General features: G+C 43.1%; 1 protein-coding gene across 1 annotated transcript in view; it reads right to left on the bottom strand.

Annotated features, from left to right (window-relative positions):
* Nucleotides 1-25,228, bottom strand: part of LOC145401949 (uncharacterized) — a 111,483-nt gene extending 86,255 nt beyond the window's left edge. The window contains exon 1 of the mRNA XM_080274055.1: nucleotides 25,194-25,228. Within this exon, the coding sequence (XP_080130181.1) occupies nucleotides 25,194-25,207 (14 nt within the window). The 5' untranslated portion in view covers nucleotides 25,208-25,228. The remainder of the gene's footprint in view (nucleotides 1-25,193) is intronic.
* Between the last annotated feature and the right edge of the window lie 1,379 nt (nucleotides 25,229-26,607).

The raw sequence follows: 26,607 nt of genomic DNA, 5'->3' as shown, positions 1-26,607 counted from the left end.
ATACACCACCTTGTCATGCACCTGGCTCTTGGTCCAACACTTCATCTCGTCCAGGCCAAACCAACAAACGAAGGTGAACACTGAATATCCCTAATGTATGTGTCTGTGTATGTACTCATGTACTCTAGCGGCCGACTTGCACACGCCTGACATGGGTGGCCAGCTCTACTATACACGTCCAAACCATGTTTTGCGGGTCCTGAGAGGCAAGTCATCCGTGGGATCGATAAACACTACATTCTCTCGCAAGGGAAGTGACCCGACTAACCAGTACGTTTGCTTGAATCTCACGGAACTGTGATGCTCCCACAAATTCACTACTAAGTTGCATGACATTTGATACGCTTTAGTTTTGAAGTAGGAATGAGTCTCCTTGGTTGCGGGTCAAATTTACTCTTCAATGTGACTACATTTGGCCACTAAATGGCATGAAAGAGACAAGGGATATACTTGTATATTTGCCAGGTCGGAATAAACGCACTGAACATAAACAGGTATGTGTGAGGGAGGCTTTGGCGCGCAGGTGAGAAGTGCGTCAGGAATTTGTGCTGAGGTGACGGCGTTTGTGAAAGAGAGTTTCTTTACGTCATCCAGGGAACCTCGACAGTATGCAACGTGGCAACACAGGGAATAACATGTACTGTACCCTCTTACATGTTCGCCATCAGGTGGGGTTTTAGAACAGGGAAACAAACGCTTTACAGATCCGGGGCCAGATTTACAGTACAATTATATCCCGCTCGTACCTCTTGTTTTTGGAAGAAGAACGAGATATGGAAAGGTTATGCACTCCCCCTTCCTTGCCCTGCCTACAGAAACATACCTTACCTGTGACGAACAACTGATGGTAATTTTCATTATGAATCAATGCCCTGACTTTGAAATTTCCTTTGTCGTTCGTGGAATAATCAATCACAATTAGGACAAGTAACTGATACTGATTTTTTTTTTTTTCTTTTAGGACATCTACCCCCCCAACTGGTGAGCACAAGTGTCATGGCAGGAGACAGGAAGGAAAGGAGTGAGTAAGGAAGAGAAGGAGAGAAAGGGACGGAGAGGAGATGTACATAAAAGGAAATACAGAAAGGGAGAGTAATGTGCTGCTAAGTCAGTTACGTAAACTGTGATTCGCCAGTTTATCACCTTAGCCCCCTTCTCTCTCTCTCTCTCTCTCTCTCTCTCTCTCTCTCTCACACACACACACACACACACACACACACACACACACACACACACCTTTTAGTTCTCTCTCTCTCTCTCTCTCCCTCCATTTTCGCTACGTCACCTCCCCTTTCCCTTTCTTTCCCGCAGTCTCCCATCTTCCTCGACCTAGTTCCCCATCTTCTTTCACAATAGCAAAATTACAATATATCTGCATTTTTCAGAATTCTTGACACACTTACCAGAGAGAGAGAGAGAGAGAGAGAGAGAGAGAGAGAGAGAGAGAGAGAGAGAGAGAGAGGTCTTGGTAGTGATGTGATTAATACTGGGAAAGTGGGACGCGTAATGGTGGCAGCCGGAGATCAACCACCTCAGTCAATAGCCTCTTCTGTATATCGTTTTTGTTATTTCCACGTGACTTACTCAGCTTAGTACATACATCTGGTGCTGATGGAGTTAATGAAGGCCATGTGTAACCTTTTCCAGTTCGAAGAGTGAGTAAATCGCCCGGAGACAGCAAAATAAATAAAACTAAGCAGCATTGGACTGATGGGGTTAAGGAGTAAAAATACCTCTTTCAGTTGCTGACGTGCACTTGGGTATTTATTCCCACTAAAGGCAGACAATTTAATACACCTTAGGGAAACACTTTCAACACATGGGCTGAGGTCGCTGCCAATTATCTCAGGTTATAGATATTTCCGACAAATGTCGATAATTTCTGTGCGTAATTTATATAAAATTATCTTCAGAGATGTTGCAACGTTATAAATAGACTGACACTGATACTGTCTTATGTTTCATCAATGCCAGTCATCTTAAAAACTGATTTTGTACGTTATATCGGCATTTATTTTCTTCCTCCCTCACACACCCCCTCTTTTGCTACTTAGGTCTCACACTCTTCCCTCCAACATAAATTCCAAGCATTTTTCCTCCATCTTTCCTTGCACATCACCTCTCTCTCTCTCTCTCTCTCTCTCTCTCTCTCTCTCTCTCAGCGGCCTTGTACTACTTCCATTGCAAGCAAATGCTTATGAAGGAAAAGAAAAAACGTTATACGCGAGAACTCGAATTTTGCAACTGTAACGGACATTGCCACTTGTGATTTCGATGCTGACAGATAGTGATCACAATTAACTTTCTGTGCTCGATCAAAACTCCGTTTTCTCTCAATCTACATTTTTATCCCTCTTCATCCTCCCCTTCTCTCTCTCTCTCTCTCTTCCTACCTCCATCCCCCCTCTTTCTCTCCATCCCCCCTCTCTCTCTCGCTCTCCATCCAATTAACTGCATCTTTCTATTTCTCTCTTTACTTTTCCCACGCCCCGCCTATCTCAAATACTCAATCCCGTCTCTTTACCCTTCTCCACATATTTTCTCCCCCTGGCTTTCCCTGCATCTCTTTTCTTGATGCCTCCCCCTCTCCCCTCACCGCTCTCTCAGACACGTAGTAATACCACAACGTCATCCCCTTTATCTTATCTTTGGGTCTCTCTCTCTCTCTCTCACTTCGTAATACCACTACGTTATGCGGGTTGTCTGTTGTCACGTCTTACCAAACACAGTTGCACCCACCTCCCACCCGACCTTGCATCACCTCTCTCTCCCTCCGTGTGTGTGTGTGTGTGTGTGTGTGTGTGTGTGTGTGTGTGTGTGTATGATCTGTAACGGTCATTAAAGTCTGCGATGCTGATGCAGAGACAGACAGTAATCACAACACTAATCATTTTTGTACTTTATCTTGTTTTTTGGTCCTTTATTCTTCAGTATTTCTTATCCGCGCCCCCTTCCCCCTCCTCTCTCTCTCTCTCTCTCTCTCTCAACTGGAACGGTCATTAGTGTTAGGAAAGTTCAATGCTGAGATAGTGATCAAAGGCATTAACCATGTCTGTATTTTTCTGCATCTGCATTCCTTATTCCTCCCCTTTCCTCTCTCTCTCTCTCTCTCTCTCTCTCTCTCTCTCTCACATTATGATCATTGAAGTCTAGTGATTTCGATGCGGATGTAAACGGTGATCAATGTTTACCATTTTTGTATTATCCCCCCCCTCTCTCTCTCTCTCTCTCTCTCTCTCGATGACGCTACATAAACCCCAGTGAAAGCCACGGAGCGAGACGGTTCATTCCTGGGAGCATCTGAAAGCAGCAAGGTGGCATCGAACAAAAAGCATAATCTAGTTTTTCGTTACGATTTCGGCAATACTCTCGCACATTTACACCCTATATTAACTTTCTATAATGCCTTTACACTTAAATTATCCGTCAGTAATTTATAAATTTATAGCTGCATCAGAAGTCTTAAAAGTCAAGGTATATAAAAAAAGTAATAAGTGGTTTTTGCTAAGAATTCGGCTAGTTCCCCACATTTATAACTTATACTAGCTTTCCATGCCATCATTAGGTCGCGTCCGCACGTGTGCTCGAACAAGTGTTGGCAACATGTATGCAACACAATAACGAATACACTGCAAACAGGTTGGGAACAGCAGCGTCCAGATCATGTTGGCAACATCATGATGAAGTCTCAGCTGCCTAGTATGGACACTCATATCCCATCGCCTCTGCTGCCAGTGTTCGAAGCTGCACTGAAACATGTTCGCATACATCTGTCCAAATACTGCTGCACACATATACCCAAAAATGTTCCCAACCGTCAACACAAGTTCGCGGGCACACGCGTGGACGCGCACTAACACTTAAATCCTCGCCAGCTAACGCATAGTGCACCAAAAATTTAAAAATTAAAAATAAAGGATAAGGCTGCCATGTTTTGGAGGGAAAAATCTTGACGCACACGGTCATCAGCTGACCGGATGTAAACAGAGCACCATTGCTTGTTTACATGACGCAGCTGTTTTCATTAAGAGTGTCTTTGTTGCTGTCGTCATCCCACACATGTGGTGACGAAAATGCACAGCATTTACAATAACAGCATAACTGTATTAACCATCTGGCGCCGATATACACACTTTTACACCTCCAGAATTAGGTCATATATAATTATTAATCTCTAAGGCCAGTATTATTAAAGATAAATGGCGTAAAGCTTCCACTGTACCATAATTTCAAAAGCATGTAATGATGAAAGAATAAGTCTGACCTCTGTATCGTTACTGACTACACTGTAATGATGGATAACCTAATTACATCTAACAATTACATGTTCCAAAAATGACCGTAAAAGATTAGGAGCTTCCTTGGACCGCTCAGCCGGATTCAATGATACTGCGCTAAGACACATACCGTACTAATAATTTCAGCCAAGAACTAACAGCTTTGCCTTTCCAACTTTGGCCAAACGATTTTATTTAGTTGCCAAGAAGTTCAACGCACCCAGAGTTAACCCCTTCACTCCGACGATGTACCAACAATTGTACTCCGGCTGCCACCAGACAATTCTTTGCAACTCGGAAGAACGCTCTGATAGTGAAGAGGTTTTTGGAGGCTACACCTAACCCCTACTGATCGAGAAGCTGAAGATGAACGAAACCGTCTGAAGGTAGCAGGAATAAACTAAACAAAAATAAAAAGTTACTGGAGTCTTGTGGTTAATAAATGAACGAAGACTTTAATGACTGAAAGCTTAAAAACAGACAGGTGCTGGGAACGTGAGAAGACAGACAAAATTCCAGGACTGAGGACTAACAAGAGGTAATATTTAGAGAAAAATGGAGAAAGGAGGCAAGTAAAAGAAATGGTAAAAGAGTGAAGAGAAGGAAAAGGCAGAGAACGTGAGGGAGAAGAGGGATATGGCAGGAGGGGGAAACATAAAGAGAAAACAATATGAAAAAGGAAAGAAAGGAGGAAGTGACAAAAACATGAATATGGAGGAAATGAAGAGTGAGATGAAAAAAAAAATGAGAATATAATATGTATGAGGGAATTAATAAAGTAAAAACTGAAAATGTGAAGAAAGAAAATGCACAGGTGAGAGAGAGAGAGAGAGAGAGAGAGAGAGAGAGAGAGAGAGAGAGAGAGAGAGAGAGAGAGAGAGAAAGAGAGAAAGTAATCTTGACATAACAGTTACGACAGTCACCTTAACCAAACTCTTTAACTTAGAGAAGGGATGCGGCGAAGGACAATGAGAGAGAGAGAGAGAGAGAGAGAGAGAGAGAGAGAGAATTATGAATTGTATATCCTTCATTACCACTACCACCACCATCACCCAAATCACAGTTACAGCTATCAGTCACTACCACTTAATATTACAGTCACCCAACTAACACCATCCTCACCACTATCACAGCCATCTTTTCTTCATTATCACTGTCTTTTCTCACCTCTACCATCACCACTACTCCTCATCACCACTGCAATCACCAATGTCCATCTTATCTTTACTACGACTATCATCACCACACTACTACCACAACAGTCACAGTACCATCATAAACAGTACCACCATCACCACTACCACCACACACCAATATTGATAACAGAACTATACCTACCACCATGCCTATCACTATTTACCATCATCAGTACTATCACTATAACGACCACCACTGTACTCACCATCGCCAAATAAAACCAACACTATAGCCACCACTTGTCACTCATCACCATCACCACCATAACCACCTGTCCTGACCATTATCAACCCTACCATTATCTGCAATTACCATCATTATCACCACCACCATACTTGCAATCACCCTTATCACCACGACCACAAATACAATCACCATCCTTTTCACCATCACCATACTTGCCACCGCCACCACCACCACAAAATACAATCACCACCACCATCACCACTCTTACCTGCATCCACCACCATCACCACCACCGCCACAACTAACATTACCTGTCCTCACCACCACGGCCACTGCAGTTAACACATACCTGCCAAAGAGAAAAGAAAATGCATAAGCCACCAGCATCATAAAATCTTAATAATAATAAAATACAACATCTTTACGGTTGGCACACATTTTCTTTGGCACGGCTGACGTAACATCATCATCATGCCAACCTCATTCCCATTAGTATACAAGAACTGAAAAAGAAAAAAAAAACTCGTAGGTCACATCTTAATTCAAGATTTTGTAACAGTAGACTGCAACGATAACAACAAAAGACATCAACAACAGCAGCAATAATAATAATAATAATAATAAATAATAATAATAATAATAATAATAATAATTAATAATTAATAATAATAATAACTAATAATAATAATAATAATAATAATAATAATAATAATAATACAATTCTCCTTCACTAGCCACCACACCCCCGTCTATTCCAACAACAATGACGTGCTGTAAATCCGACTCCCGCTGCCACCAGACGATTTTATTCAGCATTTGTTCAGCATCAGGAAGGACCTCTGGTGGTGAAAAGGTATGGACACAACCCCCATTATACCCCACCACTATTAAACCTAAACCCCCCCCCCCAACTAGACCGGATAAAGTCGACAGGTTGCAGAATCACACACACACACACACACACACACACACACACACACACACACACACACACACACACACACACACACACACACACACACACACACACACACACAATGACATCCTCGGGTTAAAAGAGTTGAGTGCCTTCCAGAACCTGTATTTTATAAGCGAAAATCCAGCTCAATTCTCTCTCTCTCACTCACTCACTCACTCTCTCACTCCCATTAAATCATTACACCCAGGTTAAAATAAAACACGGTAAGTGAAGGGGCGACCGTTATCATGGTCTATTTTTAGTGCTGATGGGTGAGATTACAGGATTTATTGAATTCTTTGCAGCCTCTCACAATCTAGGGACACTGGACTGCTTTTGACTGCTGTAATTCTCTCTCTCTCTCTCTCTCTCTCTCTCTCTCTCTCTCTCTCTCTCTCTCTCTCACCTCTTTCTTCACAAGGACGGCTTTTATTCACCTATTTTTTCTTCCTTCACACAATTTTACCTGCAACGGGAGAACAGCCGCAAGAAATGGGTTAGAAATAATTGCCAATACGTCAGTCGCTACGAAGGGCCATCCAAGGAGAGAGAGAGAGAGAGAGAGAGAGAGAGAGAGAGAGGACTGGAAAATGAAAATAAAAAAAAGGCGTCCTCGGGCTGAAAGATAAGAACTTCAAAAAATACTTTATTCCCACACACACACACACACACACACACACACACACACACACACACACACACCTGAGGACTTACACTGCATAATCACATAAGCACACTCACTCTCTCTCTGTCTCTCTTACGACATAGGTGTCTGGGGCTGGTTCAGAACAGGCCATAAATGGGTCTAGTTAGGTAACACTGGTCACTGTGTTAATGTGTTTATTACTTACACGGAGAGAGAGAGAGAGAGAGAGAGAGAGAGAGAGAGAGAGAGAGAGAGAGAGAGAGAGAGAGAGAGAGAGAGAGAGAGAGAGAGAGAGAGAGAGAGAGAGAGAGAGAGAGAGAGGATTCTTTGTGCATGGGTTAAATGATTATAGGTGTGTGTGTGTGTGTGTGTGTGTGTGTGTGTGTGTGTGTGTGTGTGTGTGTGTGTGTGTGTGTGTGTTTGTGTGTTTAACAGAGATGAATACACGTGTGTGCGTATGTTCAAGACGGAAGTGCGAATACGGAAGGAAGTGGCGTCAAAGAGCGTAAAACGAGTCTTGTACGCATCTTCCCATGGCGTACACGATTGCCCCTCTCTCTCTCCCCCACTCTGTCTCTCTTAAATATACTTCCAAAATTCAATTTAAAAAAAAAAAAGCAGTGGTGTGGTCGGGAGAGTCTCGTATGGCAGAGGACCAGGGCAGGGGCAGTATACTCTGTGAAGATGCGCACTGTTAGTTGGATACTATAGGCGTGGTGAGGACTGAAAGCTAATTCCAAAGGAAGAAAAATAACACGACGGCAAGCAGACGCCGTTTTGGAATAACTAGCTTATTACAGTAGTCTATCAGCACCAAAGCCGAACACCTACGGTAGTACAGTTCGAGAGGCCTGTGCAATTATGTAACTTTCTCTCTCTCTCTCTCTCTCTCTCTCTATCAATCTATCTATCTCCAATGGTTTCTCATTACCTGCTTCCCTCTCTCTCCTTTCTCTTCCATTCCTTCCTCTGCTTCCCTGCCTCCTACTGAGGCTTACTGCCATATTTGCATAGTTGTTTACTGGAATAATACAACAGCTTCAGCCCGACATAGATCCTCTTCAGGTATACATGTGCCTTACGAGGATCCAAATCGCCTCTTCCCCCTACCCTCCCCCTACGTCCATTCTTCTCCCTTCTGGGCTCCACCTTCTTTTCTTTCTCCTTCCTTATCTCTCCCTCCTTCCTCCTACCCTGCTCCCACTTCCTACTGTTATCCTTGTCTTTGATTCATGAAACAGATTCCGTAGTTGAATACCTGTATACCCTGTAACATTCAACCTATAAAGGGTCAACAGACCTATTGCTATCTGCTTTACTTTGTACAGTACTTCTTCCATCCTCCCTTTCATCTCCCCTTCCCCCGTACCCACTTCCTTGCCTCTCCCTTCCCCCTCCTTTCTCACTTTCCCCGGTCCGGTATCCAGTGCTGACGTCACGTGAGGGAGTTTATAACGTAATCACGTGGCCTGGTTAGCGGGTAGCGAGGTTAGCGTGGGGGATAAGGTCACTGTGTCTCACCCCACACCACCACACCCATACCATACCCTCCACCCCTACCCTTTCACCCACCACATCCATACTAACCTGACCATACCCATACCATTCCCTTACTACTACCACACCCATATCATAGCCGCCACCCCTACCCTTTCACCCATCATACCCACACCACACCCACACCATACTCGCCTGCTCCGCTCCTACCTTCACCAACACACACCATGTCCGCACTACCTGCATCACACCCTCAGTACGTCACATCTACCTTACTCTCACCACAGCCACTAAACTGGATCCTGCAGTACTGTCACAGGTGGCTAATATACAATTAATACACAGTGTGGTAACCTAAGTAGGTCAATAGGCTGAACCTAAGACTCCTGAAAAGAGCCGATCCTGAAGAGCAGGATTGAAGGGTAGGCACAAGGAAACAGAACCCTTAACATTTAATTCGCCGAATTTGTAACCCTCTTGTGTCAGGTACCACAGCGCACCCGGCCACTACAGCTAACTATTTCAATCCGGTGGCGTCCTTTTAACCCAATTTTGCTGTCTACAGATGAAGAGACTTGTAGAACTAGAAGGACTTAACCTCTTTAATACAAGACATCTTTCTTACGCTGAGTATGAGCGTCCGGTGTCAGCAATAAAAAAGAAAAAAAAGTCACGGTACAGAAGGATTAACATATGGAAAACAGACCTCCCTGCCACACACCTGCAGCGTGGATGAAGAGACACTCAACCACTGGGCTATGTGACCCAAGACTCCAGCACCTTGCCAACCACACTCAATTTAGACTACATGATGATTAATTGGAGTAGGCTTCAGTCTCATATAAGTTGATTACATATCGTAATTATTTAAGCTGGCGTAATATGGACTCTCACGTTTACACGAGGCCGGAGTTAGATGGGTAACTTGTATACATACGCTTACGTACCAACACTGCCACACAACACACCTTCTTCTGCACTACAGTCCCAACACACACCCAATGCAGCTTCATCATTACATACTACACACACACACACACACACACACACACACACACAAACATGTTAAGAACAGCTATCCAATACCTTAATAAAGATAATCTTTCATGAACCCCCTCTATATATTCATCCCAGAGAAACTGGCCTTCCCATAGACACAAGTTTACGTTGCTAAACTGTTATGTAGCCACAATCTTTCTTTGCTTCAACATCAGGTGAAAATCCAGCTTATAAACAGTCCACCATGTCCTAACTGTAATGGAGGTTTTTACACCACAAGCCTCACTGCATGCACCTCATTCGCATGGCACAAACTACAGTACGTCCCACAAACAATCCACTCTGCCCTCTCTGTAATGCCGCCCCTCACAGCACAGCACACTTCCCCACGTCACTCCCACATCACAGACACACCTGCAGGATATATACAAGAGCACACGAAGGAGGTGATCAATGGGTTCACGTCCAGATAAGCCTGGGGCCACAACACCACCTGCCACAATCACCTTTTTCGATTACACATAACTCCTCTTGTAGTTAACCCTCTATAGTCGACTGTTCTCCAGGAAGGACAGTATGGTGCAGTTTCGAAAGTTAACTTTTATTTCTGCTACCTTTAAATCAGTTTATGCAGCACATGAAGATGAGAATAAATCAGATTGTGACAGGCTTATCCCATCACTATAAATGGTTTTCCTGAAATAAACAAAATTTTCCTGAGATCAAGAATAAACAAGTAACCGGTCTGAAGGGGTAGATTAAGGGCGGATCCCTTAAGTGTAGACTCATGATCTTTGCGACTATGAGCCGGTAAGAGAATGGCGGTATGCTAAGTACCTTACCCACAAAGCTCCACGTGCAGCCACCGCGGCCTGTACAAGGCTGACGCGGTTGCAAACAATGCCCATTAAGTACCATTCCAGCGGCTGGCAATTTACACACCTGTCACTACTTAAACAAATGTCATAATTCTCTCTCTCTCTCTCTCATTCATAAGTTAGTCTTAATAGTCACTGACATACAGATCGACAGATCGATTTATAGACACACACACACACACACAGAGGGGGGGGGGACGGGTCGGGCAAGTTAACGGAAGAGTGAAAGTAGACGGCCATATACATACACACAGACAGACGGGCAGGCAGACACCCATTTCCTACTTTTCATATCAATCACCCCGTATATAGACTACAAATCCTGTCCTCCTCTCTTCTATAACCATCTACATAATCCTTTTTCTCCTCCCAATACATGCCATCCAATCAGAAAACCGGAAATCGTGTCAACAAAGGTCACAGCCAATCAGTGACCTAGAAATCCGCCACGTCACGAGGTCACCATCAATCCAGGATTCGGGGTGCTGATGACGTCACAAGCAGCCAATCAGATGCAAGGAAATCAGTGACGTCACGGGTACCAAGGCTGATGACGTCACGGCCACTAACCAATCACACAGCCAGGATTCCCATGACGTCAGGATGGAAGACAAATAAATTCTTGGAGCGGGGGATGTGTCGAGAGCAATAACGAAAAGCCAATAGGAAGAGAGAAACTGAGGAGAGTACAGACCAAAAATAAGGAAAGAAAAAGAATAAACCAAAAAAGAAAAAAAACTAAGACCTGAACAACGGATATGGACCAAATACGGAAACTAAAAATAGAGAAAATATGCGAGAGAAACTTCAGAGGGAGAAAATGAAATGCCAGAGAAAGTGATACGGGACGATCTTTGTCTCTCTACCTCTGTCCAGTTCTTGCTGCTATCTGAATATTTCCCCACCCCTCTCTCCCTCCCTCCCTCCCTCTCTCTCTCTCTCAAACAAGCATGGGATTTTTTTTTCTTGTTCCTGTCAGTGTTACCGGATGCTGTGATGGGTGAGAGAGAAGCGTCCTCGTTTCTATCCTTTTCTCTCACACGCTGGTTTGATCTGAGAATTGTGTTTTTCTCACCAACAGATAAACCCGTCATGGGAATATTGTCTGTACTTCCTATAGTCTCTCTCTCTCTCTCTCTCTCTCTTTCTCTTTCTCTCTCTCTACTTTCCCTGTCAAAAATCTTCGATAATATCATCTTCACTTTCACTGCTAATTTCGTGCAGTCAATTATTCCCCCCACCTCTCTCTCTCTCTCTCTCTCTCTCCTTTCGTCACACTCCAATAGACCTACATCCGGCAAACGTTCCCATCATCACATTCCGTGCGAGTTTTAATCTTGTGAGAGAAAGAGAGAGAGGGGGGGGAAGGGAGAGTGCAGCATGGAGGGAAGACAGAGGGGGGAAGATTTGTGAAGGGGAGAGGAAGGAGGGATGGGAGGAGGGGGGAGAAACAATTAGAGAGGGGAGGGGAAAGGAAGGTGAGGGGGGGGGAGGAAACCACAACTCATTAGCAATATGATGCTTGGAAGGTGCATGCATGAGAGAGAGAGAGAGAGAGAGAGAGAGAGAGAGAGAGAGAGAGAGAGAGAGAGAGAGAGAGAGAGAGAGAGAGAGAGAGAGAGAGAGAATAACTATAAGATGAGGAACTTAAGAGATGAGGGAAGGAGGAGAGAAAGAAAATAGGAGAGACTGAGGAAAGGAGACAATACACCTCCAAGCCTATCTGTTTTTGTAACCATGTATACGTGTATGTGAGCGTGTGTGTACGCGACTGTCTGTACGTGTGCAACCCCCACCACAAACCACAGACTTTTTCTCTATTCAATTCTCTTCCCCCCACGCCACTCCTCCCCCCTTCTCTCTCTCTCTCTCTCTCTCTCTCTCTCTCTCTCTCTCTCTCTAAGACAGAAACTTACAACAGAAAACAATTATGGTGTGAGGGGGAAAGCTGAACACGAGGCGGGGAGGGAGATGTACAGGGGCACTGGGAAGAAATGTACGGCGCAAAGAACAAGCAAATTTTAGAAAGAAGGAAAAAAACAACCTAGACATCAACTTTCGATGCCCTAGTGTACCGTATCACATTATCCCTTAGGCATATGCGGAAGGTGAACATGAGGCGCGAACCTTGATACTGATAAGGGAACAGTAGGAAGCCTGCCACAGAATAATCTTAAGGAATGTCGGGGATAATGTAAAATGCAGAAGTCATATTTGTCCGGTCACACCACGCCATTACCCAATACGCGCAAAGACCGTGCATGAGATGTGGAGTTGTATAATTATACAGGATGTAATGGCTCTGTGGGTAAGAGGCGAGCAAGGCCAAGGTGTATGAAATTTTAAGTAAATGTGTGGATAAGCGAGGTATCGAAACCAAGGGGGGAAAATACGCAAAAAATTAATAAAACATGCCTATGACGAGCGTTTCCCGCTTTCCTATGGTTAGCCCACCCCAACCTGGCAGATCTGCGTTCTTTTGTAGACCATTTTCCACAACTCAGTGGCAGCATAAGGTAACGGTAAGATTCTACATAATTTCCATACAGGTGTGCTTCTTCGTGACTAGCACCAAATTGCAATGTTCGTCTCTAGTTCCAGCTCAACATTCACGATGGCAATGTGCCATTTTTACTTATGGTTAAAGCCGTCAGAACATAGCCCGGCAGTGGATGGAACGGCGTCTGGATCGTACTTGCATTACGAAGCGCATTCTTGTGTGGGTCGTTTGGGTGAGAGTTTCAGGAAAGACTCCCAGAAATTTGAATGAATGGTGGCAGTCTGTTGGTAGTTCTCCCACATTCATGTCCTACTGCTGCCTATTTCCGAATCTCCCCTATCTTATATCAGCGACAAAATTAGGTTAGTGGTGGTATTAAACAGTGTGATGGAAACTAAAACAGAAAGAACTTACATAGTTTCTAAAGAAAAAAAAAAGACGAATAATGAATTACATTCTGTCGTAGCGAAACACACCATTATGTAATCAAACGTGGGATTTTTTTTTTTTTAATGCATGGAAGGAACCAAAGGCCATGAGTCCGCAAGCTTGTTTTCTCCAAGAAAAACAATAACAAGATAACAAGAGAGCCAAATTCAAGATCCGTTCATTTCGTGATGCCTGGGCACACTGCGTTTGAAAGCCTGGAGATCATAGTCAGTTGAAAATAGAGAGAGGGAGTCAGTTCCTGAGCTGACCTTATGCATACATGATGGACTAGGAGTAATGGTTAACTCTTGCATTAGAAAGTTTGACAGAAAAGGGATGAGAGTTTGTTGTTAGATGGGTGCTACGCGCCAGCCTTAGTGTTGGAGGGATGCAAGCGGACAAGTCAGAGGAGGAGTGACCACTGAAGTAGCGATAGAAAAACGATAAAAATGCAACGTTGCGGCGATGAGACAGGTTGAAGGAAGGCAGTAAGAGGAGGAGAGTTAGAGACAAAAAGCCTTTGATTCTACCTTGCTGAGATCTGTATGTGGGGAGCCTTCCCACACATGTGAGTTGTTCTCTGCTTATTAAAAGATACGGAGCTACAAGTAAAAGAAGGAACCATACAAAGAAAAGTGCAACAGTGAAAAGTGATACGTTTAAAAGGACGGACTGATGTCTATCACATCACACCATTACATAAGTTGGTGCGGCAGCCGAATATGAGGACAAGGGAACAATCCATAGAAACTTGCAACAGAGAAGAACGATGGATTTTAGGTGAGATACCTGACAGACGACTGTTCTGTTGTTACACTTTCACAATAGCAAGCAGTCCCACCGGGTTCACGTCAACATGAAGTACGCGCCATAGCAACAACAACTAGGGCAAGCGCGGAAGCCCAACAGGAGTGGAGCTACATAGTACGGGAACAATACGAGAGTGATAGATATCAGAAAGAAGACAAGCCAGGATATAGAAGTGATGTTTACCACAGCAAGCACAGAAGCCGACTATTAAGTGAGGAAGCAGACACTAATAAAGGAACACTAAGAACCTTGCAAAATGAACTGAAAAGCGAAGAATGACGCAACTAACAGGTGAGTCGAAAGTTTCTATCCCATGTTTACTTCAGCACGCGCGGAAGTAGAATCAGAGGTGCGGAGCGAATAACCCACCTTCCTATGACTTACAGATGAATAAAATCGTATGGCGTTTGTTGGAATGAACACTACAAGAGTCGTGTCGGTCCCAGGAGGGTTAATGGTGAAACTATTAGTCCTGTAACTCCTATAACATATTCTACACTGAACATACTGTCCAGTGTTTCGTGCAATAGTACACCAGAGTTCTCTCGACGTTAACAGGGTTGCGAAGTGAGCAGAAAGATTAAAATAATCCGAATTGATAAATTACGGAACCAACATAGGACAGAATATCAAACTGAATATGCTTATGTGTTGGCAATACATATTCATGCTGGAGTAAGTGCGGAAGGAATATACGAGACGTGCAGCAAATGCCGTATCCCTCCAGACACCTGTGTCCCCCGTCAAACACAGTATGGGTGGGGTCATATAAACTAGGTCACTGTAAAGTTGACCTTTGACACTTTAACTCCGTAGACAACCCTGGTCACGGCTCTATGTCGCCCTCCTCTCCCCCCCCCTCTCTCTCGAAGACCCTAACCCCAGTTCAACTTAATCATCACTAACAAGAGGTATACTGACACAACACGGGACAATCAGATACCCTAAATTAATCTACACACACACACACACACACACACACACACACACACACACACACACACACACACACACACACACACACACACACACACACACTGTAATATATAACTACCTACCTATCTATCTATAAACAGATGGATAAAAAGTATTCATCTCAGAAAAAGGCTGTCAACTGCGAAGATAAGGAATAATGAGAAAGTACATCTTTATTCCTCCAGGTTGTTTACTATTCAATTTTCCGTCTTCCTTTCAAGCGCTTAGTCATTACGTATTTGTAAATTAATGACAATGAACTGCTCTTACGCTCTTACGTAAATAGAGACATTTTACTACCTGACATAAAACGATTAATTAGACTCACTTATGAAAGAGGTCTGAATATACTGAGACATTCAAAAGCATTACCAGAGAGAGAGAGAGAGAGAGAGAGAGAGAGAGAGAGAGAGAGAGAGAGTGTGTGTGTGTGTGTGTGTGTGTGTGTGTGTGTGTGTGTGTGTGTGTGTGTGTGTGTGTGTGTGTGTGTGTGTGTGTGTGTGTGTGTGTGTGTGTGTGTGTGTGTGAGACCACACACACACACACACCACAACACTGACCTCCATCCAATGGCAACACATTCACCATCTACTTACGTCTCGCTCCAGTAACCCTGCTAAAGCCATTCCTTCTAGCTCAGTGATGGATTGTACTAAAGAGGTGTGCTCATATTGCCATCACCATCATTACCATCATCATCATAGTGGGATTATCATTAACCTCTTCAGGCCGATGATGTATCTGGTATTCCTGCTACCCATGAGTTGCATTATGCAGTTCTGGAAGGACTTGGAAATGGAAGGTTTTAAGCTAGTCTTCACCAACCCACAGAAGAAGGCAAGATTCTCTTAAGTTAAAATTAAATCGTCTGGTAGCAGAAGGAATCAAGTATAAAATACGCCATTGGATTCATGGTGTTAACAGCACCAATCCTTTAACAAGCAGTTAAAGTCGCCTTATTTATTTCATTGTCGTACAGTTTTCGTACGTCCCACTCTGAGCATAAGTTCGTCAGTCCGTTTCCTACGGCTTGGCAGTCCTGCTACGTGGCACATATTTTCACATGACACTGTTTCGGCGGTAGTGGCCACCGTGCATCCTTAATATATGCTTGGCTGTTTAATTTAGGAATGGTGTTATGGTACTGGTAAAGCTGCTTTATGGCACGTCGGTGGGCCCTTGCGAAGAACAGTTAAGTCCATTTTAACGATTTTCAAGTAATCAGATTATTACTTATCTGAGCCAGGGACCAAACGCACGTTCTTTCGAAAAACAATCGCAATATCCACCTAGCTATACCCGACACAAACAAACGCAACCGACATACTCCACAAACTCTACCTAACAAAGAAGAAGCTATGATGGTGGTGATACGGGTTACAGGTAAAACGTGAGTAGAGAGAGGTGTATTCGCGTGTATACGAGGCCCACAGTACGCCTACAGCCCCGTCACCAGTACATTTTTACAAGACACGTTATTAGTCTGCCATGAGACAACGATACAACTTTCATATGGTTTACTTCATTGTGATACGTTAACATTCTCTTGTTTATATTACGGAGACATTCCTTACGTATGCTTTGTATAGAAATAAGATCCACACTTATATACAGTAAAGCGCACAATAATTCAACTAAGAAGCCTCGTCGGCCGATTACAGTATTAACCTTAAGGGAATTTACACTGTCAAAGTATGCTACATATCGTGTACTTTATAAAAATTCAAGCAAACCCTACCGATTAATTTCAGAATTCCACAGCGAAAAAAAAGCCAAACGGTACTTTAAACGAAAAAAGAAGAAGTCCGATTTAATTCCCAATATGGCGGCGGCAGAGCAAACAGGAAAAAATAGTACTTAGGAGCTCAAAGGGAACTAATTTACTCCATTACCTTAGACGGCAAAGCAACCAAAAGCTCAAATAAATGCCACTGATTTATCCCGCTATATTAACTGTACCTGAAGAAGAAAAAAAAAAAAGTAAAAATAAGTCGGACTGCGGAAGACTCGTAGTTCAATATTCTTTTACGCAAATACTTTTATGGCTAATTTTATAGTTACACTGACTAACGAAATATGCTGCCGACTTACTATACAACCTTACAAAGAAACATACATGAGTGATTATTCATTGACGACACACACACACACACACACACACACACACACACACACACACACGCACACACAAATCGCTTCAAATCTGTACAATAGCTTTACCTCGTGTACTTAGGCTGTATCTGATCCATCAAGTCGATAAGCTTTTCCAAAGCTACAAAAAATAAATTAATAATAACAATAATAATAATAATAATAATAATAATAATAATAAATAATAATAATAATAATAATACACATCCGGGGGCTGAGGGTGTTGCAATGCATTATATACGAAAGGAATCTGAATAACTCCAGCTAAAAACATGCCACTGATTAATTCCACAATCTTACCGTGGTGCTCAGTGAAACAAATTTTTTCAATGGCACCAAATCTTTCGGTAGTGAGACGAGCTGAGAGCCCTCGTAAGCACAACTCTTTCGTATCCCTATGATTAATTACGCAATCTTACTGAAGCTTGGCGTAAAAACAAACAGCTTTTTTCACGTCATACTCCTCACGTGGGGAGAACTGCGGCAGAGTAAAATTTTTTGCTACGCGCCTACGGTAGCGAAGACAAACGAACACACAAACACAGCTGATTCATCTCATAACTTATCCGGTACAGAACTGCGCAAAAACTCACCTTTCAAAATGACTAAATGAATAAAAACGTAAATAAAGGTATATATACAACTGTTCGGAAATCGATATTCTGTAAAATATCACGGAATCTTACCCCAAACCCCCTTCAGGAAAAAAAAAAGAAAGAAAATGATCTGCACCATAAACATCCATAAAAATGTGTGTGTGTGTGTGTGTGTGTGTGTGTGAGAGAGAGAGAGAGAGAGAGAGAGAGAGAGAGAGAGAGAGAGAGAGCAAAGCAAAGATATAACACACGTAGGTAATATCCCACAGTCTTCTGGTAACACAAATCTTAATCTTAATCCCGTTCTCACTATCTCCGAGCAGGAAAAGAGAAAACTTAAGTATGAGAAATATCAACAATGCCGTCCTGAACTTGCTGCCACACTCTTACACACTTAGGATCCAGACGAAGGAAATGGATAAACATAATTGTAGGAGAGCAGTATTACCATTATCATCAGCGTAACTCACAATCACACAAACACGACAATTAGCACCATCGTCCTCGTAACCCTAATCTCACGCTAGTTACATGCAAAGGGTAGGATCAAGGTTTATATTCAGAGTCTTTGGAGATTTCATAAATACTCTTCCGTGGTTACTTAATTTGAACACTGCCTCACCATCCTGTTATTTGTTACTGATGCAAACTGTGTCAAATTTAATATTAAACAATTGCAGCGTAGCGTACAAGAGAATGGTAAAGTGTCATATATGGCTATGGGGTGGTACAAAGCCTGCCTTGCTACTTGCTATACGGTCTAAAACAACACAAAATGGAAGAACACAAAAGCAGGAAAGCTATTATGAGCAGGCTGCGATAACAGGCTACACTTTCATTCATTTCATTATGCAAGAGGCTGACTCCAGTTCCTGTGGGATGTAGATCACGTAAACAAAAGGCTATATTATAATGGGTTTGGAATAGTCCCGAACACTTTTCCCTTTGTGAATCGCGTTATATATTATACTTAATTACTGTACTGTATGCCACAGTAGTTTGTAATATTGGCATGGTTTGAATAAATATTCAACTGTTTGTTTTCTGTATCTATTACTGCCACAAGCTGCATCAATAATACAAAGAAATCCAGTATGTTAACGGGAAGTAAAGCTACAACACGGTGGTGACAGGGTCTCTAAGGAGGTTCCTAAGTCAACTGAACTACGGTCCACAGAAATGTGGACAAAGCAAACAGTTTGTTGACAACGTTACGGTAACAAGAACTGGAAGAACGGCATCCAACACTGATAATTTTCCTCAACTGCACATTTCCACTCCGGTGGGGGGAGGGGTCATACACTAAAAAAAAAAAAAAAAAAAAAAAAAAAAAGTGCACACTGAAACAATGAGGGACTATACTGTAGACGATATACTGGGACGTGCGTGTTACTTCACTCATGAGGCAGCTGCCGCATGTTGATAAGTAGCCACATTTTCTGGCACATTCACAGCAAATTATATATATATATATATATTGCCAAACAGCTATTATGAACACTCAGAACTTTGTTTAGTGTTATAAGATCATAACCCTACCTTGATAATACAAAATGAACGTACAATTTCGGAAGCACCGAAGCCACCTTGTCAGTTTTTCTTTTTTCCACTGAGCTACAGCACATCCAGAAAGGCATAATTATGCAGTCAAACCATATCCATCATCGCAGGTAATTTTTTTTTTTTCCATATTCATAATCAAAAGGATCTTGGATTTCGCTGGGGATAAAAATAACGTAGGAAAGCAAATCCAGGCACAATCATGGCCGTCCCTTCTGTGTTGTGGGAGGCAGGAGGCTGACTGCAACACAAGTGTGGGGCGGAAGGGTCGCCATAAGGTGTAAGATGCCCTCTACTTCAACCACTTCTACGACACAGGGAATACGTGGGCATCATTGCTTCTTTACTATCACCAGGGATTAGTAACTATGTACCTGTTGAAGCGACCGGCTTGCACACGCCTGACATGGACGCCACTCTACAGCTCTACAAAATAACTGCATACATATACACAAAAACATTAATCCACCAACACCGAACCTCATCCAACCACTTCCCTACGAGACGGATTCCTCTAAGCTAAATAAAATCGTCAGGCGACAGAAAAAAAATTCCTCGTACTGCAAGAATTAACGGTGGTTTTTAATGGACTAATAACACCGAGATCGACCTTAACCGAAACAGTAATACTTCCGTGGGAACCAGAAGTCAGTGTGACGCCGAACTTGCCTTTCTCTCTCTCTCACACACACACACACACACACACTTTCACACGCCGCTGGAGGCAACTTTTCCTTCTCCCTATCTAGTTTTCTCTCCGCTCCAGTGGGCTCAGGAACATGTACTAACCATGTCAGCCTACCGATCTACCTACCGGTATCTATTTGTCTGTCTACTGCCTCCTAACCCCTTCAGCCTGAGGACGTTATTTTGCTTTTATTCTTGCTAACCTGTATTCACTAAAGGCCAGACCTCTTGTTGTGGATGGGTTAATGAAGGCTGTGACCCTTCACTTTGGTCTTATGAATTAGACTGCAAGAACAAAATATAAATACACGTTCACGGGCTGAAGAGGTTAATGAAGGCTACATCAAACCCTTTCAATTCATTTACCACCCAAAATATAATCGTCTGAGAGCTACACGAATACATAAAAGAAAGTTTGTCGTCGTAGTGAAGGGGTAATCACGTCAGATTCCGACAAAACGGGAAACTGCAAAAGGAATGTCGACCTTAAGATGAAACGCCGCAAGAACCAAAGCGTCACCTTGCTGCAAGCCACACCGGAGTTATAAAGGGTCTTAACTATCTCCCAAGAGTAGTCCCCTTGGCGGTTTGCTGCTGTCAGGAATCGTTTGCATTTCGAATTTTTCACATTAATACTTTCTCTACTTGTGTTGTGAAGTGTATAGAAGCTGTATGGGCGAAGGCAAAACTATAAACAAGTGATCTTCATACAACTTAAGTTCAAGAACATTTGGGATTATGGAACCAGTTTTTTGGACCCTTCGGCCTCGCTCTCGTTCGGCTCTCTGACTTTCACGAATCAACCAGATATTACTATAACTCCGAAATATATTATCGGTAACAATGATGTTAAGATGAGAAGATTCAACTCTGACTACAAGGCTATGTTTAAAAAAATAAAACAATTTGGGGCGAAATGTAGTTTAGCGAATGCTCCACTTTATCACTGTCAATAATATATTATCAGTAACTAAAGTACAATCCTGGGACTGAAGATGAGTATACTCTAGTGAAACTAAAAGATTAAATGATGATGTTTAATCTTATTATGACAAATGACGTAACATACCGTACGCCAGTAAATGCCAGATAATGTTATACAGATGATAAACAGTGCGCGGACACTGTCAACAATGCTATCATTCAGATGACTTTATATACATATTCACATATGAATATAAGATGATGTTGAAAAAATAAAGGGGAGGGGGCAAATACAGTTTGTCGAATGCTACACCTGTGATGTTGACGCCGCTATCCGTGTGACCCGGTGATGCTGGGGAAGATACTTGATCCACCACAACTACCACAATCACTACCACTATACCACCAAACCAAGGAGCACTCCATTACCAATCCCCTACTACAGCTACTACAATTACAACTACCATTCTAACCTAGTCAATACTATTACACCTTCCCAGTTCCATATCACAATTAGAACCACTCTCAGAATCATACCACCACTACCACAATCACAGCTCCTACCACAACAGCCAATACTACTGCAATCACACCCTTGCACAATCAAACTGTTAATACAAGTAGAGTCACTAAGTAAAGCCACATCTACCAACTACAACCATTAACAATAACACAATCAACTACGACATCCACTCATACATAACAACCACAACTACCCCTACTACTACAACAATCACAACCATGCAAACTATCACAACTATTACTACTTCCACAATACCATCACCCCACACCACAGCTACCACCAGTGTCTTTCTAACCATAGCTAACCACAATCTTTCAACCACAGTTTCAACAACCACCATCAATGACACTGTGCTATTGCAACCATCACACGACCACTGACCACAACTACCACCATCGCACTACCACAACTACCACTACTACAACCATTACCGTCATCATTAAAGCCACTACCATAGTTCTCTAATCACCATCATTCTAACCCTCTCTCTCACATGTAATTATCAAATGGTGTGACAACTACCAGAACTACCACAATTCCGACATCAACCACTATCACCCCTGGAGCGCCGAGGGTAATTACACACTGAGAAATGTAAGTAGCTGCGGTAGTAGGGTAAGTGATAGCTGTGGTAGTCGGAATGGTGGTAATTATGACAGCAGAAGTGGTGGTATGGTAGTTATGGCAGAGATGGTGGAGGTGGTTGCTGCAAAGATGGTGGAAGCTGTGGTTGCAGAGATGTTGGTAGTTGTGGTAGTCAGGATGCTGGAAGTTGTGGTAGTAGGGATGTGGGTAGTTAGGCCAGTAAAGATGGTGATAGTAAGAAGCTGATGGCCATCGTCAAAAAAATATCTCTTACGAAGATGGTGGAAGCCTGGTAGGTATGGTTGTTCGGTAAGTCAGCTGTCTCACCACCAGTACACAGTAGACCAGTACTACCTTACTATTACGCCCCACTCTCACCTCCTCCGCCTCACCCTCACCTACCCTGCTTCACCCTCACCTTCCCTGCCTCACCCTCACCTATTACCTCCAGTCACATACAAATTCTCCCCTCCACTACCACCACGCATTTTCCGTGTCAGTCCTGCTACCTCCACAACATTATATTTTACTCTGGGGAAACCTGTCGACCTGAAGGGGCTAAAAATAATATAAAAGATATCATAAAACGCTATATTAAATCGTCAGTTGGTGATGAGGATAAAACATAAATGAAGTACTCCGGGTGAAGGGGTTGGTGTGGCGGAAGCAAGGATGCAGAACAAAGGAGGGGCAAGGCAAGGCAGGAGAGTATAACGGATGGAGGGCGCTGTGGATGTAAGATGGGGGTCGTTACGGTTAATGCTTAGAGATCCAGCTGTCCAACCCGCCCTTTAATGGATGCACCACCAGGCATCAGATTGATAGATAGACCAGAGTTTATCACTGCCATTTTTTCTCTAGCAGGAAACACTAAGCATTCTTTAGAGTATTCTGTTCATACTAGTTTGACGACGGGTACAAGCCTAATACAACGACACCCTCTCCCCTTCATCTCGTGACCTCTGGGCGGGGCTCGAACTCGGGACCGGAAGATCTGGCAGGCACGCTACCCACTCGGCCACGTCGCGGAAATGTATTCCACCGGCAGCACTATGTATAATTTACTGGGAGAACATTGCAAGAATACAGTTAAGCACAAAAATCCCTGGTATTGAAGCTTGAATTGTCAGCCTTAGTCTGAAAATAGAGGCTGCAGTCCGCCCCGTATTACAAGGGTGTGTGATGCCCTCCAGCTACATAGGCAGACTTCCTGAAAATCGTAACTGTTATGCACTACGTCCTAGCCAATGTACCACGAGCTTGTGCATTCAACTATACTTGAGGGAGGCGGGCTGCACTGACAAAAGGAAATGTAGCTAGAGGGGTGTGAGGATCTTTCTGTGCCAACCCTGGATCAACTCTGGTATTAGACACCTGGGACAAGACACACAGGCTAAATGACACTTATCACTATAACTCACGTGTTCCAATTTACAGGCAGATATGACAGGGCAGGCAGCTGTTGTAACTGAATTTATATTAAGAGGCTGATGAATTTTGAAACATTATCATTTGCATTGCGGTTCGTGTGTGTGTGTGTGTGTGTGCGCGCGCGCGCAGAATCCGGTATAGCTACTTCATTAACAATATTCCATGTTTATTACATTCTCTTTCAAAAGCCAATTTACATGCTTCATAAGTTATCCAATCAGCACGCGCGCACGCACACACACACACACACACACACACACACACACACACACACACACACACACACACACACACACACACTAATTCCCCGATTACTTAATCTGTTACGGTGTTGTAATTAACCAGTGAACCCAAACGATAAAAAACATCTTCACTTTACAAAAAGTATAAGATAACACATAAACTTAATAAGGCCACAAAATGCGTTCTTAGTAACCTAACCCCTGGACGCCTAGTGGTTAGTTGAAAGATGCAGTACCGGCCGCCTTGCGTATGACTTCGAAACTCACGAAAGCCACTGTAAGTTTTCCCATCTCTTAACGCCATCAGGTGTGCACGGTCAGCCTCCTACACTTATATGATCAGAGCCACAACAGCCTAGCCTTGGACCCCTATACCTCGATGGAAATAACAGGGGTGAGCATTTTACAGTTACAAATTCTTAACCGCTTCCGCACGACTTTATTCTACGTAGGATAACCTCTCGTAGTGAAGGGGTGGGGACAGTTTCCATTACAGCCCCTGATTCGTAAATATACCAGGACATATTTCAAACTACCTTCACTACACCTTAAGAAAACTGCATAACATCATTCCGGATTATTACCAATTGTTCGCATGAGATTCTCAAGTTTCTTATACACGCATTACTGAACGTTTCCTCTCATACATCCCACAAAGTTCTCCAATAACGATTATCTTTTGGACCAAATAAAACGAAAAGAAATAATAATCGTTGCGGATTTAACGTCCTACACGGAATTCCAGTCTGTATTTAGGTCGAATGAAATCTTTCCGTTTTCGAAATATACTGGAATAATATTTAGGCCAAACGAAAAATACGCACATATGATGAACAAAATTGTTTGACTTATGTCAGATGATGCAAAAGTAACAACCACGGAACACCTTGACATTTTCATTACCCGTTATTTAAACGGGTTACAGTAAGACTGTAGTTACTTATAATACATCTGTTGTAGACGATTACTGCACGATTCAGTAGATTCACCTGTTGGGTTTCTTATACTTCCATTCGCCACTTCCAGAAATCCGCCATGTGACGTATCAACCGTTAGAATTAAATGAAAATCAAACAAGAAACTCGACGCCTTGGTGAAGCAGCAACCAGCCTGTCAAACTACTTTCCATTTTGTGGACGTACCTTAAAATCCTCATATCTGCGGAAACTTCCCAAGCCTTCGCTGTCAATTGGTTTTTCAAGGTTATTCACTGTACAAAATGCGTCCTTAGTACATTATATGGGATTATTCACAATTGGGGAGGAGCGGCGCGAAGACCCGACCTCACTGGTGACTGGCGGAGGAGTGAAGGCGGGAATGTTAAGGGCCAGACTTATATAGTTTCCTGTCACCCTCCCGCCGCAGCCTCCTCCTCCTCCCGCTACCCCATCTGGTGGTGGCCTGTCCTCTCTTTCTTTATCCTTCCTTTTCTCCATTTCCCTTCTCCTCTTTGCCTGTCTCTGCTTTCCTTCTCTCCTATTTCTCTTCTTCCTTTTTCTTAACTTTCATTGAATGTTTCTCTCCACACCGCCCTTTTCTCTCCAAAGCTTCCTTACTCAGTTTCTCCTTCCGGATGAGGTATCTCATATTCTCCTCTCCTCTTTCCTTATATTTCCTTCCATGTTCCTCCTCCCCACATCCCTCATTTTCTCATTTCCATTCCCCATCCCAAATTCTTCCCTTTCTTCCTTCAGAACTCCCTCCTCCTCCTCCTCCTCCTCTTTTCTTCCTCTAGAACTCCCTCCTCCTCTGCCTCTTCCTCCTCCCGACATAGTTTCTTCTCTCCCTACTTTTTCTCCTTTCCAAACCCTCATCTCCCTCTCTCTCTCTCTCTCTCCATCAATTCTTCTCTCCTCACATTATTTCTTTTCCATCTTCTTCCTGTGTTCATGCTCTCTAGTGTTTTCCCTCCTTCACCCAACATCTTACATTCTTCATAGCATCCTCCATACTTTCTTTTTCTTTTCCTACTTTCCTAATTTGGCTTCTTTCTCCTCTGAACTCCGTCTTTTCCTAATCTTTGTCTCTCTCCTCTTCGCTTCCTACCTTCTCTCTCTCTCTCTCTCTATTACTTTTTCCTCCCATTTCTCTCCTTCTCTCCCTACCATTCTCTTTTCCTTAACTACTTTCTTGTTTCCATCGTGCCTGCCTCTTCTCCCTCCCCTCCCCCCGTATTCTTCCTCTTTTCCTTTCTCTCTCCGGCACTTCCTTCTCCCACAACTTTTTTATTCTCATCCCGTCACCTCCAGTCTTCCTCCTCCCTGGGTTTGGCCTCTCTCCTCTCCTCTCCATTCTTGTATTCCTACTTGCTTCCTCCTCTCTTCCTCCCTCCCTCCACTACCCTCTCTCTCTCTCTCTCTCTCTCTTTTCCAAAATATTTCTCAGCCAACGATGTTATTACGGAATGAAACAGGATCGCGGCATACGTCTTACAAACCACCACCACAGACATATCTAGGAACCAACATTAGACCGTTCCCTATCTTACTGCTCAGCCAGAAACACAGGCAAATGTCTCTCCAATCACTAAAAGACAACAAGGGAGATATGCAAAAG

Source organism: Coenobita brevimanus, chromosome 57, assembly GCF_032717465.1.
Source record: "Coenobita brevimanus isolate Jiangsu-jjx chromosome 57, ASM3271746v2, whole genome shotgun sequence".
In the NCBI taxonomy this organism is placed as follows: Eukaryota; Metazoa; Arthropoda; class Malacostraca; order Decapoda; family Coenobitidae; genus Coenobita; species Coenobita brevimanus.
The sequence above is the reverse complement of the archived record's forward strand: the minus strand, read 5'-3'. Positions and strand labels throughout refer to the sequence as shown.